Source organism: Pecten maximus, chromosome 3, assembly GCF_902652985.1.
Source record: "Pecten maximus chromosome 3, xPecMax1.1, whole genome shotgun sequence".
Classification (NCBI taxonomy): Eukaryota; Metazoa; Mollusca; class Bivalvia; order Pectinida; family Pectinidae; genus Pecten; species Pecten maximus.
Window position 1 is genome coordinate 28064866 of NC_047017.1, and position 13493 is coordinate 28078358.

Sequence of the window (13493 nt, forward strand, 5' to 3'; positions counted from 1 at the left end):
CCGTGCCAGTTTGAATAAATGTGGTTTTTTTTAGTCGATTGAAGTGAGATGGGGTTCCGTTTCGCTCGTGACGAAGTTTCCGGCCTTCCCTACTACAAAGTACACATACCACTGATATCATTTTTTTTTTAATTCTCATTTTCTATGCAAGCGCCCGTGTCTAGAACAACTAAAAATGAATATCAATAGTTCTGCTGACAATTGAATCATAGTTGATCGAGAATAAACCGACTACTTCATAACTTCTGGCGGGCAGAAACGAGTATTTGAAGCCTTTGTTTTGATAACGTCAAAATCTGCTCTACAAATAAACCAACAACATATTTGCATAATATTTTTCGTTTAATCGTAAGGATTAAGTTAGATGGTAAATCAGGTACTTGTAAAAGTAACCAGAACTGAAATTCAATCTACATCAGCGCTTTGGTATCAGTTATAATGTTAGTTTTGGATTAAACGTCAAATAACTAGGATCAATATCGTATGGGGATGTCTCTGGGACAACATCAGAAGTAAACAAAGTATACTTGATATAATATATACGAAAGATAACCATCCCTAGTTGTGAGGACAACTAATTATACTGCGGTAATCAGACATCAAAATACCAATCTATTATATTTTTTAACAATGTAGTTTAAATATTAAACTGCAACAGCAAGAAGAAATAGGTCAATACGACTCCCGTCAACTGCAACAAATATAAACGTGATATTAGGACAAGAGAAGTCAGAGAGAATTGATATTAGTACAAAATATATCAATAAAAATGCCTGGCTTATCAGCAAGTACAGATACAAAAATGTCAGTTTGAGAAGCATATAACTATTTTAAATAAAGGGCTACAACAAACAGAAACAGACCTTTCTTACTTTCGATTTATTAAAGAAAAATAATGTTGAAATAATAAATGTTAAACTGAGTATTGATAGACTCTTAGAAGGACAAGCTGTCAAACTATTTTATATATGTTAGATTGATTAAGACATTGGGACATAACTGTTCGAAGCGAGAGATATACAGAATCATAAAGTTGTGTATGACGTTTTCTAGAAATTCTACAGAAATTCCACTCACAGTGAGAATGAGCTCCTTAGTAATGGTTATTAGGCCCATTACTGTAAATCCTATAGCTGGTCCGTTCAGCTTGGACAGAAACAGCTGTAACTGCAACACACAGAACAACAGGTAAACAGTTTATTAGTGCTCTTCTAAATGTAACAACGAGTATATATAGAATATTGATATTTGATATGTCAAAGTATGTAACAAAGAATGTATCAATGTGAAATACTAGTTCTCCTATAGCACCATTTATGCCTGATCCCAATAATAACGCGACAAATCATATACATTGCAAGGGCGCGACCACGCCGCGGACTAACTTAGGTGTACTCTGATCAACGTAGTCGCTCTGAATGACCACGCCGTGCGCCTGCAAGTGTAGCGCAGACTACAAACGCGCCCCCTATCGGCACGCATTCGACATAGGATAAAATGATTTTCGTTCTAATTTGTCTCCTCAGCCGATCAAAATAATAATTTAGTAGTAAGGACAACATTTATGTATAAAAAAGTGTATTGATTATGTTTTCCAAAATGTATAATCTTTGAAAGCCGTGAATCCAATATTTATGACAGGAATTCCTTTGTTCATGGAATACAGCAATGTCCATAATTCGGAGTGTATTGCATGATAAGATAAGGTTTATTGATATAATAAGGTTCTCTTACATGAGTTCATATAAAAACACACACTTTAGAAATATATATGGTATATTACAATTAAACAGTTTATATTGGTAAAAGTTAAAATACACAAAACACTGCCATAATCGTTCAGGGCTTCTAATGAAATGATAAACAAATACACATATAACAAGATCGAAAGGCAAAATAAAAGTAATAACCTTAAAACCACATAGAATATTACGGTCTGCTTCTTCGATAATATTGTTTATAATCTAAACAAAATAACCTACATATGTAGGCTAGCATTTCATGAAACAATACCATAAACTTAGAAACAGCGTAAATACAGCCGTGCTCTTCATGGATATTGTAATTATCAAGCTTCAGTGTTTTCTAAGGTGTTCTAGTTTACATCCGTTATACTGACATGGTATATCTCTAGGGATATTGTAACTATCAAGCTTCAGTGTTTTCTAATGTGTTCTTGTTTGGTTTTAGTTTGTTTTTGTTTAACGTATTATTAACAGCCGGGTCATTTCAGGACGTGCCAGATTTTGAAGGTGGAGGAAAGCTGGAGTACCCGGGGAAAAACCACCGGCCTACGGTCAGTACCTGGAAACTGCCTCGCGTAGGTTTCGAACGCGCAACCCAGAGGTGGAGGGCTGGTGATAAAGTGTCGGGGCACCTTAACCACTCGGCCACCGCGACCCCTTGTGTTCTAGTTAACATCCGTTAATATCTGTTTTTTGGATGTTCTGGTTTACAGGACTTGTACTGGCATTGTTAATACATAGGGTTACTGTAGTTATCAAGTTTCGGATATATGTGATTTACCTGTAACGCTTCACTCCGAGACATATCGTCCATCTCCACATCAAATATATAGTCTAATGGAGAATGAGCCTGAAATCAACACAAATAATGTTTATTACATATTATATCAGAATATTGCAAATGATGGTTAAAATGGTGATACAACTAGTCATATCTTTGTCAGGAAAGAGAAGTTATCATGTCGAACGTTATTTTCCCATAGCCTCCAAAGAAACATTAAAAGGTCCTTCTGATCTATCTTGACCTAGCTGAGCAGGTAGCAAAACACATATACATAGATTGCCTCCAAAATTGAACAATTTATTTTTCTGTACTGTCGTTTTTAATCAAACACAATCTGTGCGTTGGACATGTTTGACATGCTGGAAAAAAGTAATTTGTCAGTTTTCAAAATTTCTCAGATTAATTATGTAGAAAGTATATATATGTATGGGAAGTTTTTTAAAGAAGTACAAAATAAAGACTGTGATTACAACTATACTAAATATTTTCCGAAAAAAAATATAAACCATTTATTGGCTATTACTGCTATGAGAATATCAGGCTTTGTTGTCAAATTAGTATAAGCATAATTATGTTTCCAGTATCTCTCAGGGATTTATTATAAAAACAAAAAAAAGGTAATATTTTCAGACCTCTTAGGTCCATGGCAGACTTGACTTGGATGTGTCTTTAAATAAACATATAACCCTTGGTTAATACAGGTTGGGAGGGGGTGAAATTAAAACAAACAAGAAAACAACACCAAAACAAATAGAAAAAAAACTGAGAAACAAAACTGTAACTTGATTTATATCAACATGACTGAAAAAATATGTCAATACATAGTATAATGATATTCTACATATAATAACGAAGTATCACAAAAGCTTACCTGTTCGTTGACCTGTGCCGCCGTGATTGACAATGAGGCTATAAAGCTGAAATTCATGACAAGCCAAAAGCTGAAGGTAATATATCCCATTACAGATATTGCCGAATTCGTAGCAACAATTTGATACAGGATGAAACATATCAGGAAAATATTGGTGCAAAAGTTGACGGAGATTAAATATTTGGTGTCCTGTTCCAGAATGACCACGGCTTTACACAACTGGAGATGTTTTAGTCGGATGTCCTTGATCTTCTGCCAAAGATTTATATTTTCGTCTTTCGTTAATTTACACAGTTCGTTTGTATAGCTTGAAAACTTATCTCTGAGAATGATAAATAAGGTGACCTGCAAACCAACGGGAAATGTCCACGCTCCCTTTTCAATGGTATGCAAAATAAAAAAGAAGATTTTAACGCCCATAATTTTATCTGGGAATGGATTGCAAATTGTTACCATGTATTCTGGATCAGTGGAAGTGAAAAATGCGTTAAAAGTAGTTGCCGATATGATGACAAACCACGCAAGCACGGCGATGACGATTGAACACCATCGAGATTTGTTACAAGAAGGTTTGAGGTGTACACAGCAGGTGTCTGTCATGAGCTTGTCGAAAAAGCTAAAAAATTCAGCCAGGCGATTGGGGGACCAACATGCTCGAAGAAGGAAAAGTCGATTCAAAAAGCACTGAAGAAGCCAACACATTAGGATGACTCTTGTTACAGTCAAGTTTGGGACGAAGTCTACACCGACCCAGAACGAAGGAACATATCGGACAAAGTTAACTCCGGAGAGCATCGTAAGACATACACAATACCACTTGACGAGGGCTATCTTCGGGGTGAGTTTAGACGCATTCTGTTCAGTATCAGATTCATGGTCAGTTGTTGGTGAAGTGTGAAAATATAAACCAAACACCCTCATCATATACAGAAGTGGTTTGATCACATGTGAAATTGAGGAGTATTTTCCACGGAAAACATTTTCATCTCCCTGTTCTGTAACATATGTTGCCATTCTGATATATCTGAGGGGAAATCTTCCTGCAAGTCGTAACGAACAGCACAGACGATGCCTTGCTATAACAACTCCGCTGCCGAGTTCGTCAATGCACAAACATTGATAGCACAGACAGAAAGCACATTACTGTATAAAAGAACAATGATATATTGTGAGTAGGAGATATAAAACCTGATCAATGAAAGCCGCTCGTAATGTCTCATATATCATGGAAGCTTTAGACCCCCTGGTGTGAACGGGAATCGGTCGCAAACACACAACCGTTAATGCCATTAACGTAATTATTGAACTAGAACATTTTTCTATTCATATCTTCCTTTCTTGACAAAATCAACATCATATACTTGTACGCATACATTAGCATCTTCATTCCTTGATCTAACACAACTGAGAATATCAACATTGAAACGATGAAGTAATCCTAACTTAACATTAATAAAACGAAGGCAATACGAACCATGTGTTCTGGACGGGTAAGCGTCTTGATTGAAAAATCTGGGTCAGATGCAAATCAAGGTCAAATCTGGGTCAAAGCATATTCTCAACATGAGTAAGGGCGGTAAAATACCAAATACGTCTGTCATGCTTATCACAAAGCTTGGTTGTTAGCCGGTTATGTTGTAAGCAAAGATTGAGGTACATGGCTCATAATGAAGATCCCATATGAACCTTTAAAAAATCTCTATTACTTGTTCAAGCGCATCAACCTTTAAGTGCACTTAGTTCCCATGTTTGCCAATGTTTGTTGAAAAAATGTTTTCGATCCAAATTTCAATCATGCTCATGATTTTATCTTCGGTAATTCTTCTGGGTCCTTGTCGTATGTTAACGATGCACGCTCCAGTGGAGTTCACGGCTACATATGCACTGAGATATCGCCATTCTCATACCTAGAAAAAAGAATGCTCTCACGAGAAAAAAACGTTTTCTCACTGGGGATTGCAGTGTAAGGAGTGGCAAAACTCAAACGTTTTGGATAGAAGAGACGTTTATAAAGACGGATGTAGAAGCTTGATTTAAAGCTCTTTGGAGATCTTCAAAATCCATATTCAATCATTTTAACTGATGGGGTCAACAGCATCCCAATACGTCAGCAGCTCTGACGTAAGCCTAAGAATAGATAAAGGCTTAGTTAAGCAACTTCTGCCTTGTTTATCAAGAAGGAATGTATAAAAGTATCAAAGTATAAAAGGAATCCGGTATAAGCAATGTAGACCCCCGTCCTTATCAGAAATCGGTATTATGGAAACTAATATATCGCCTGTAGGATAATTGCCCAGGGTATCAAGCAGGTATAACTTAAGTTACGGTATTAGGTGCTTTATCTGAAAACACAACCACAAATCTATCATGTAGATTATAAAGTGTGGCTTTAATATCGAGATCGAGACATACATGCATATGTTTTGTTTTCCTTTAGGATTTTAATCCGTTCATTCTTTTTTAAGCATTATGGACCTAACGGATGACCATTCTGACAGTAAATCCAATGTGAAATGTTCTCGTGAATCTTAAAAGTATCCTGAAACTCCTGTGTCATTGAAAGGAATTTGTATGGATATGATTTAAACTTTCCATTCATTAAATTTTGATAATACATAGATTGCCAGTTAATACGTATCCAACCTGACCTCAAATGTACGGAGTAGTGGAATAGAAACATGTTGAAGGAGGAATCATTCGTAGGTCATCTAAATTCAGCTGCTGCAGTGTTTTCTTATAATTGAAAGGTTTGGAAGCATCGGACGTCAAGTAATTATAAGAAACAGCAGGTATTATTCATTGAAAGAACGGTTGTATATCAGCTTGGATAAATTGATGGTGAAGAAAATTACTGTTGTTAATAGAATATAATTCCGTGTGGCAAATGCCACCTTCAAGAAATACCGAGTCGCCGGAGCACAGTGGCTATATGTATGGACAGGTTGTAAAATCGTACAAATGTACTTGTAATACCAACAATGAATCTAATACAAAAGCATTCAAACATGGTGGACACCAAATAGATTAAGTTGACACACCATCATATCTTTAAAGCATATCAGGTTGGAATATCTTTTGAGAATGACTGCGATGACGTTGTTGTCTCGGAACATTGCATTTGTTTGACTGCATCATGTACAGGACAACGAATCCAAACGGTCATTTCATCCATATGGCGAAACAGTGCAAAAAGTCTGATATGGTGTCCCTGTGGTGTTCTCAGTGTTGGGCTATGATATAAACGGATTTTTTCCCATTATACGATCAGGGAGGTTGAATTTTTGATACAAACAATAACTCTCTCCAGGTACACTGCAGAACAAGGAGCATTCTTTCATTGTCGTAATTGTCCTTTTGTACCACCTACATTTTCCCACACATGACACAATCAATGCCATAGGCAACGTTTGAGATTTTAGAAAGCATAGGTTCAGAGCCTCTGATACAATATTCTTCGTAGGGAAGCAACTGCTGTACTTCTTGTCAGTAATATGGATACTGTATGTTTTACCATTTTCGTTTCACATTTCGAAATATTAAAAACCTCTTATGAATCTGATCCGTGAGACAAATCAAAAGGTCAATTTCATGACCTTTATCTTTACCAGAGAGTAAAAACTTATGTAAAAGAATCAGAGTGAGGCCTGAACAAGGTTGGTAATTTCCTTGAAGACGATTCAAGGTGCCATCTTAATTCCAATAACGATAGCAGTATCCATAAGATAAGCCATTGACTCATCCAGAATGATGTTGTTACTATTCTTAGCCATACTTGATACTATCAAATTAGTTAGCGAAGGGCGTTCTGTCCACAAGCAGTTGTACTCGCCTTGTGGTAATTAAAAAACATATTAAACCTGCATTATGGAAGTATATTTTATGTCTAAATGAATATATCGTAGCAAAGTTATTTTGAACAATAAATTATTTTTCTCTTAGATCTGTAAGTGACACTTGCGTATATTTGCTATAAATATGTCACAAACCTTACAGATACCGACAACTTCAAGGTTATAAAGGGTCATAACTCTTATAATATGAGTAACATCATACCATACAAATGATACGCATCAAGCCTAAAAACTCTTCGTTGGAATCTCTGATAGCAATGCTCAAGCAAAGGGCAGGTAACTCGTATCAATATCTTAGAAACGCTTTAAAACACGTACCCCAATTATAGAGTTCCGGAGGATACGCCGAGAGACCCTGGCCTAGGCGGTACACAATACACATTTTCTCTCTAGTTTTGTATGGAATCCATTAGTTTGAATTACACAACAAACAATCAAATCAATTTAAGCATCAATATTAAACAAATGAAAAGTTTACAATAACAGATGAACAAATCATTTCATTGACGAAGACTCAACTCATATCGATGTCAACTTGACCTAGTTTTGAATGTACGCATTTACAGACTTATTTTTTGTGTCGACTGCAGTTTATCACATACCAACATTACTATAATTTATTTATATATAAAACACAATTAATTAAATCGTGGTATAGCTACACTGATGTGTTTATACTACTTCGTTAAGATATTTGAATCTATATACTTTCAGTTTCACTTGTTAAAAATTTAAGAATGGGAGTAACTTCCACTTAAAATGGTCATAATGGAAGATTTTACGTAAAATATCTTGCATAAATATAGAAGAATGTTCTGTTTTTAGTTTGAATATTAAAATTGGCCAATGCTTACACCATTTATACAAACAAAATCATATTCAACTTATCACGAGGCATTGAGTACACGTTTTTTGTACATTTAAAAAAAATGCAATTTTAGGACAGTGGATTTTCGTTTTTTTTAAATCGCATAGAAAATTTGTTTTTCAACCGATTTTTAATCTGTTTTCTGTTTTGTAATGAGAAAACATAGACAAACAAAATAAAATACAGTTTATATAAACACATATTAAGCATTGCTATCTCTGATTGCTGTCACGAGAAATTGATAACAAAACAGCCAAACAAAAACAGAGCAAACAAATGGACAATTGAGAAAAAAAACATGTTCTAAATAATGAATTCAAACAATAAATCAACACACAATCGAATGAAATTAGAGGACATCATAAAAGGTTACCTGTTCGTTGACCTGTGCCGCCGTGATTGACAATGAGGATATGAAGCTGAAATTCATGACAAGCCAAAAGCTGAAGGTAATATATCCCATAAGAGATATTGTCGAATTTGTAGCAACAATCTGATACAGGATGAAACATATCAGGAAAATATTGGTGCAAAAGTTGACGGAGATTAAATATTTGGTGTCTTGTTCCAGAATGGCCACAGCTTTACACAACTGGAGATGTTTTAGTCGGATATCCTTCATCTTCTGCCAAAGATTTATATTTTCGTCTTTCGTTATTTTACACAGTTCGTTTGTATAGCTTGAAAACTTATCTCTGAGAATGATAAATAAGGTGACCTACAATCCAACGGGCAACGCCCACGCTCCTATTTCAATGGTGTGCAAAACAAGGAAGAAGATTTTAAGGCCAAGATGTTCTGGAAACGGATTACAAAGTGCCACTATGTATCCTGGATCAGTGGAGGTCACCATGTAAAACACGTTTGAGCTTGTGGTAAGTATGATGACAAACCATGCCAGAATGACGGTGACGATTGAGTACCATCGAGACTTGTTACAGGTAGGATTGAGGTGTACACAGCAGGTGTCTGTCATGAGCTTGTCGAAAAAGCTAAAATATTCAGTCAGGTGATTGGGGGACCAACACGCTCGAAGAAGGAAAAGTCGATTCAGGAAGCACTGGAGAATCCAACACATGAGGATGACTCTTGATACAGTCAAGTTAGGAACGAAGTCTACACCGACCCAGAAGGAAGGAATATATCGGACGACGTTAAGTCCGGAGAGCATCGTAAGACATACACAATACAACTTGACGAGAGCTGTCTTCGGGGTGAGTTTAGACGTATTTTTTTCACTATCAGATTCAAAGGCGGTTGCTGATGGGTTGTGAAAATATAAACCGAAAACCTGCATCATGTACAGAATTGGTTTGATCACACGTGTAATTGAGGAGTATTTTCTACGTGAAACATTATCTTCTTCCTGAGGTTGTTTGAATTCCGTAACGTACGTTGCCATTTTTGTATGTCTAGCAAGAAATTGTCCTGTAATGTTAACTACACGGACACTGGCAAGTTACTACCACTCCACCGCCACCGAGTCAGTTAATACACCCAAGTTGATGTCACGGACACAAAACATAACTGTATGGAGGACCAATTCAATATATTAACGTCCATATTGTGATTACGATGAGGTTAAAAGCACGATCAATGAAACGCTAATGAAGTTCGCACTTTGACAATGTATCGCGATAGATCTATTGTCCCCTGATGCGATCTGTCTATCTAACCAATAATTACTTAAAACAGCATGCATGATCATAAACAAATATTATACGCACTCGTTACTCGATCTCTTCCTTTTGTGACAGAAAAACAAACATCATATTTACTCATAATTCAATCTATTCCCGTCACATGTACTCATTTTCCCTTCATTTTCTCTCCCGATAAAACAAATATGACATAACCTATGACTTGCCATACATGTATATAACCCATTAAAATTACTTTCTATTGTTAAATTATAAATAATCGTTAGATTGATGAATCCCTACCTAAGGTTAACGTGATGACATCTTAGCTCATTCAAAATAGTGTATTCCTCATCCGGACAAAGTTGTTCAAAAGGTGGTTAGACTTATCACAGTTTAACAATTTACCAGTACTTCTGTTTGTGGACAGCTTTGTCCAGGAAAACATCCTTGATAATATCATGTATGGAATAATACCAACATCATACTGGATGACGGATGGATGCCTAGTATAAAACGAACCTTATGTGAATCATATGGGTACTGGTAAACAGTCCTGACCAAATCAGTTATCTATATACTACAATATACCAGCTACTGAATACATGAGAAATAAAATATTTACTCTGATATAAATGAGATCAACTTGTGATCGACTTGAGAACATCTTAAGAAGATCTTGAAAAAAACCCAACTCCTGTTGGGAAACTGCACGTGCTGTGACGTTTCTGCCGAATAAGAAATTGTGCCATTTTCTTTTTGTTAATTTCCAGCTGATCCATCGTATCAGCTGTGAGCCGGAAAACACATACTGAGTTGTACTACTCCGCCTAAAAATAGTCTTTCAGATTGATTTTTTTAATTAAAAGCGCATTATTTGGAAACAGAAATATATTGAAAGACGGTAGACACATCAACAAGTGCTTCGTTGCTGTTGAAACTTTTGTAAGTCGACAATGTTATTGTTTACAATTTAAAATTGACTTTCGTTCAAAACATAAATGATGAGTAGTATATACGAGGGATGATTGTGAGCCTCGTATTTAAGGGGGTACTCAAGGATGTTCTTTTTAAGTCCTATTCTCTGACTATATAGGATCGTGTACCCAAGGACTGGTCTCATTTGGTTAGTTTATATCGAAGAGGTAGCACTCTAAAGTAAAGAAGACAAGCGGCTTTTGCAAAATGGACAAACTCGGTGAAAGAGCAGTGATCCAATATTTGCATAAAAAATGTTTAACACCTAAGGATATCCTTAATGATCTGGTAGCAACTCTAGAAAAAGACGCCCCTTCAGATGCTACAGTGAAAAGGTGGATGGCGGAATTTAAGATGTGTCACAAAAAGATATATAGCAAGTAGAGTTGGCATTTCACAGGAAAGAGTACATCCTTTCTGACCGATGAGAAATGAGAAAGCTTTCGGCCCGATGGGTACCGAGACATTTGACAGTTGATCAGAAGCACCAGGCATTATCGCGTGCTTATCTTTACCTTTTTGAGGAAGCTCCTGCCATCTTTCTTCAGAGATTTGTCACTATGGATGAAACATGGGTTCATCATTTTACCCCAGAGGCCAAACAACATTCGAAACAATGGAAGCTCCCTTGCTTTCCCCTGCCAAAGAAGGCAAAGATTGTTCCATCAGCTGGAAGGTTATGGCCTCGGTTTTCTGAGATGCAGATGGTATTCTGCTGATAAATTATCTCCAAAAGGGACAAACAATTAATGGCACATACCATGCTTCACTTCTGAGGCAGTAACGCTAAAACATTAAACTTAAGCGCCGCGGAAAGTTCACTATTTAAGGTATGTTATTCCATCAGGACAACCTTCCTCTTCACAAGTCTGTCATTGCCATGGCTACCATTCACGATTGTGGCTTTAAATTGATTATCCGCCTTATTTACCTGATCTCGCTCCATCAGACTTTCATCTATTTCCAAAACTAAAAAAACAGCTATTTGAGGCACCCACTTTCATTCTGATGATGATGGCATACATGCAGTGGATAACTTCATGAACATTCACGAAAAGGCGTTCTATAAAAGTGGCATTGAGGCCCTTAAACACCGCTGGCAAAAGTGTATAGATACTTGAAAAATAATACAATATATCAGACAAAATTCAAATCCGTCAATATGAGGCTCACAACATATCAACCATCCCTCGGAGATGATAAAAAGACAATCACACCATTTTTCCAGTGGCTGTCGTTTGAACAAAATTTCTCATCACTCGCTCGTGGACGAGATCTCTTGGCCGCCTGCTGTTGCCCCTCGATCTCATCCACGTGCTCACGATGAGACAATTGTTCTCACGACAACCACAGAAAAAACAATGTGATCATTGTAATTCTGGTAAAACTAACTTAGTAAACTTTTATGAAAATATAGCATCTTTTCCGACCTGCCTATTTTAAGGAATATCCATTTTAAAGTAAAGGAGAAATGAGATATTAACTAAACAAGTGACTAAGCTAATCACCATTTGAACAGCTGACCTAGTGTGTACATATGTTACTGTTGATATTTGTGGGAGGCGGCAAGAAAGTAGGAAAAGGGAATATGCATTAGGTTGCCAACGCTTTTTAAATATGCAAGGTATCATGAATGAGGATAAGTTTTAATAGTTTTAGTAAGTACATATTCAAATTCCATTAACTGGCCACCACATTACATTTTATCCCCTGTCCAACGAAGTTGGGGGGGGGGGGGGGGGGGGGGGGTGTATATACAAATGGGTTCCGTCTGTCCGTCCGGGTTCTCTTTCCGCACGATATCTTTTGAAGGAATGATCGGATTTTTATGAAACTTGTTTGGTAGAATTATTTCCTAAATTCCTTGCCCATGCTCGACTATCGTCATATTCCGCGCATATTTAATGAAGTTACTGTGACCTAATTGACTGATTGCTTTTTGCACAATATCTTTTGAAAGAATGATTAGATTTTGATGAAACATGCTTGGTAGACCTGTTACTAATTATGTTGATTACTTTCACATGAACTTGATGACTGAACACAAATACATGTAATCATTCTAAATGCTATGTCATGTGTTTCATGTTTTTTATGCAGTTTACCCACTTTAAATTCATGTAAAACAATATTTGCATGGGCGCGGTATCTTGACAACTATGTTCTTGTTATAAATCGTAATACAGTTTTGAAGTGTAGCTGATTGAACTGTGCGTGAGATTGCTGCCTCCTGTTGATACTTGGACTTCCGTATTGTATCGCTACACTAACACAGGGTATTATGTTCTTGGAATTATTTTAATGAATCTATGATGAAATATCAAAATGAACTGCAATATCAATGAGCATGGACAAAATGAAACGTTCAATACATTAAAAACTTGAAGAAAAACAAAGGAGGCGATTACAGGAGGAAAACACTTCAAACGATAACCACACGTTCTCTTCCGTCGCTATGTTTTAACACTATAGTTTTTTTTTTAAAGCTATGCCAATGTAAATAATATGCATGAATGCATTACGGAATATTTAGCAACATTAGTATGGAATATAAAGAGATCGGTTATTACATCAATATCAATACTAAATATACAAGTGTTGCACAATACAGAAAAACTAACCACACTACCTCTACCACAGAATATTTCGATATTTTTCACTCGTGATTCGCACTTGTGAAAATATCGATATTCTGTCATACTCGTGAAATATATGTTATATTAAACGGGAAACCATTCAATATCCTCTATATATTG

At 36.3% G+C, this 13493-nt stretch overlaps 1 protein-coding gene across 1 annotated transcript; it reads right to left on the reverse strand.

Moving 5' to 3' along the window:
• Positions 1-346: 346 nt before the first annotated feature.
• LOC117323794 (gustatory receptor for sugar taste 61a-like) lies at positions 347-9290 on the reverse strand. The gene is made up of 4 exons (XM_033879246.1): positions 8493-9290; positions 2527-2595; positions 1078-1167; positions 347-691 (listed from the first exon to the last, which is right to left on the reverse strand). Exons 1-4 carry the CDS (start codon positions 8739-8741, stop codon positions 638-640), a joined length of 462 nt encoding a protein of 153 aa, XP_033735137.1. The 5' UTR covers positions 8742-9290; the 3' UTR covers positions 347-637.
• Positions 9291-13493: the final 4203 nt, after the last annotated feature.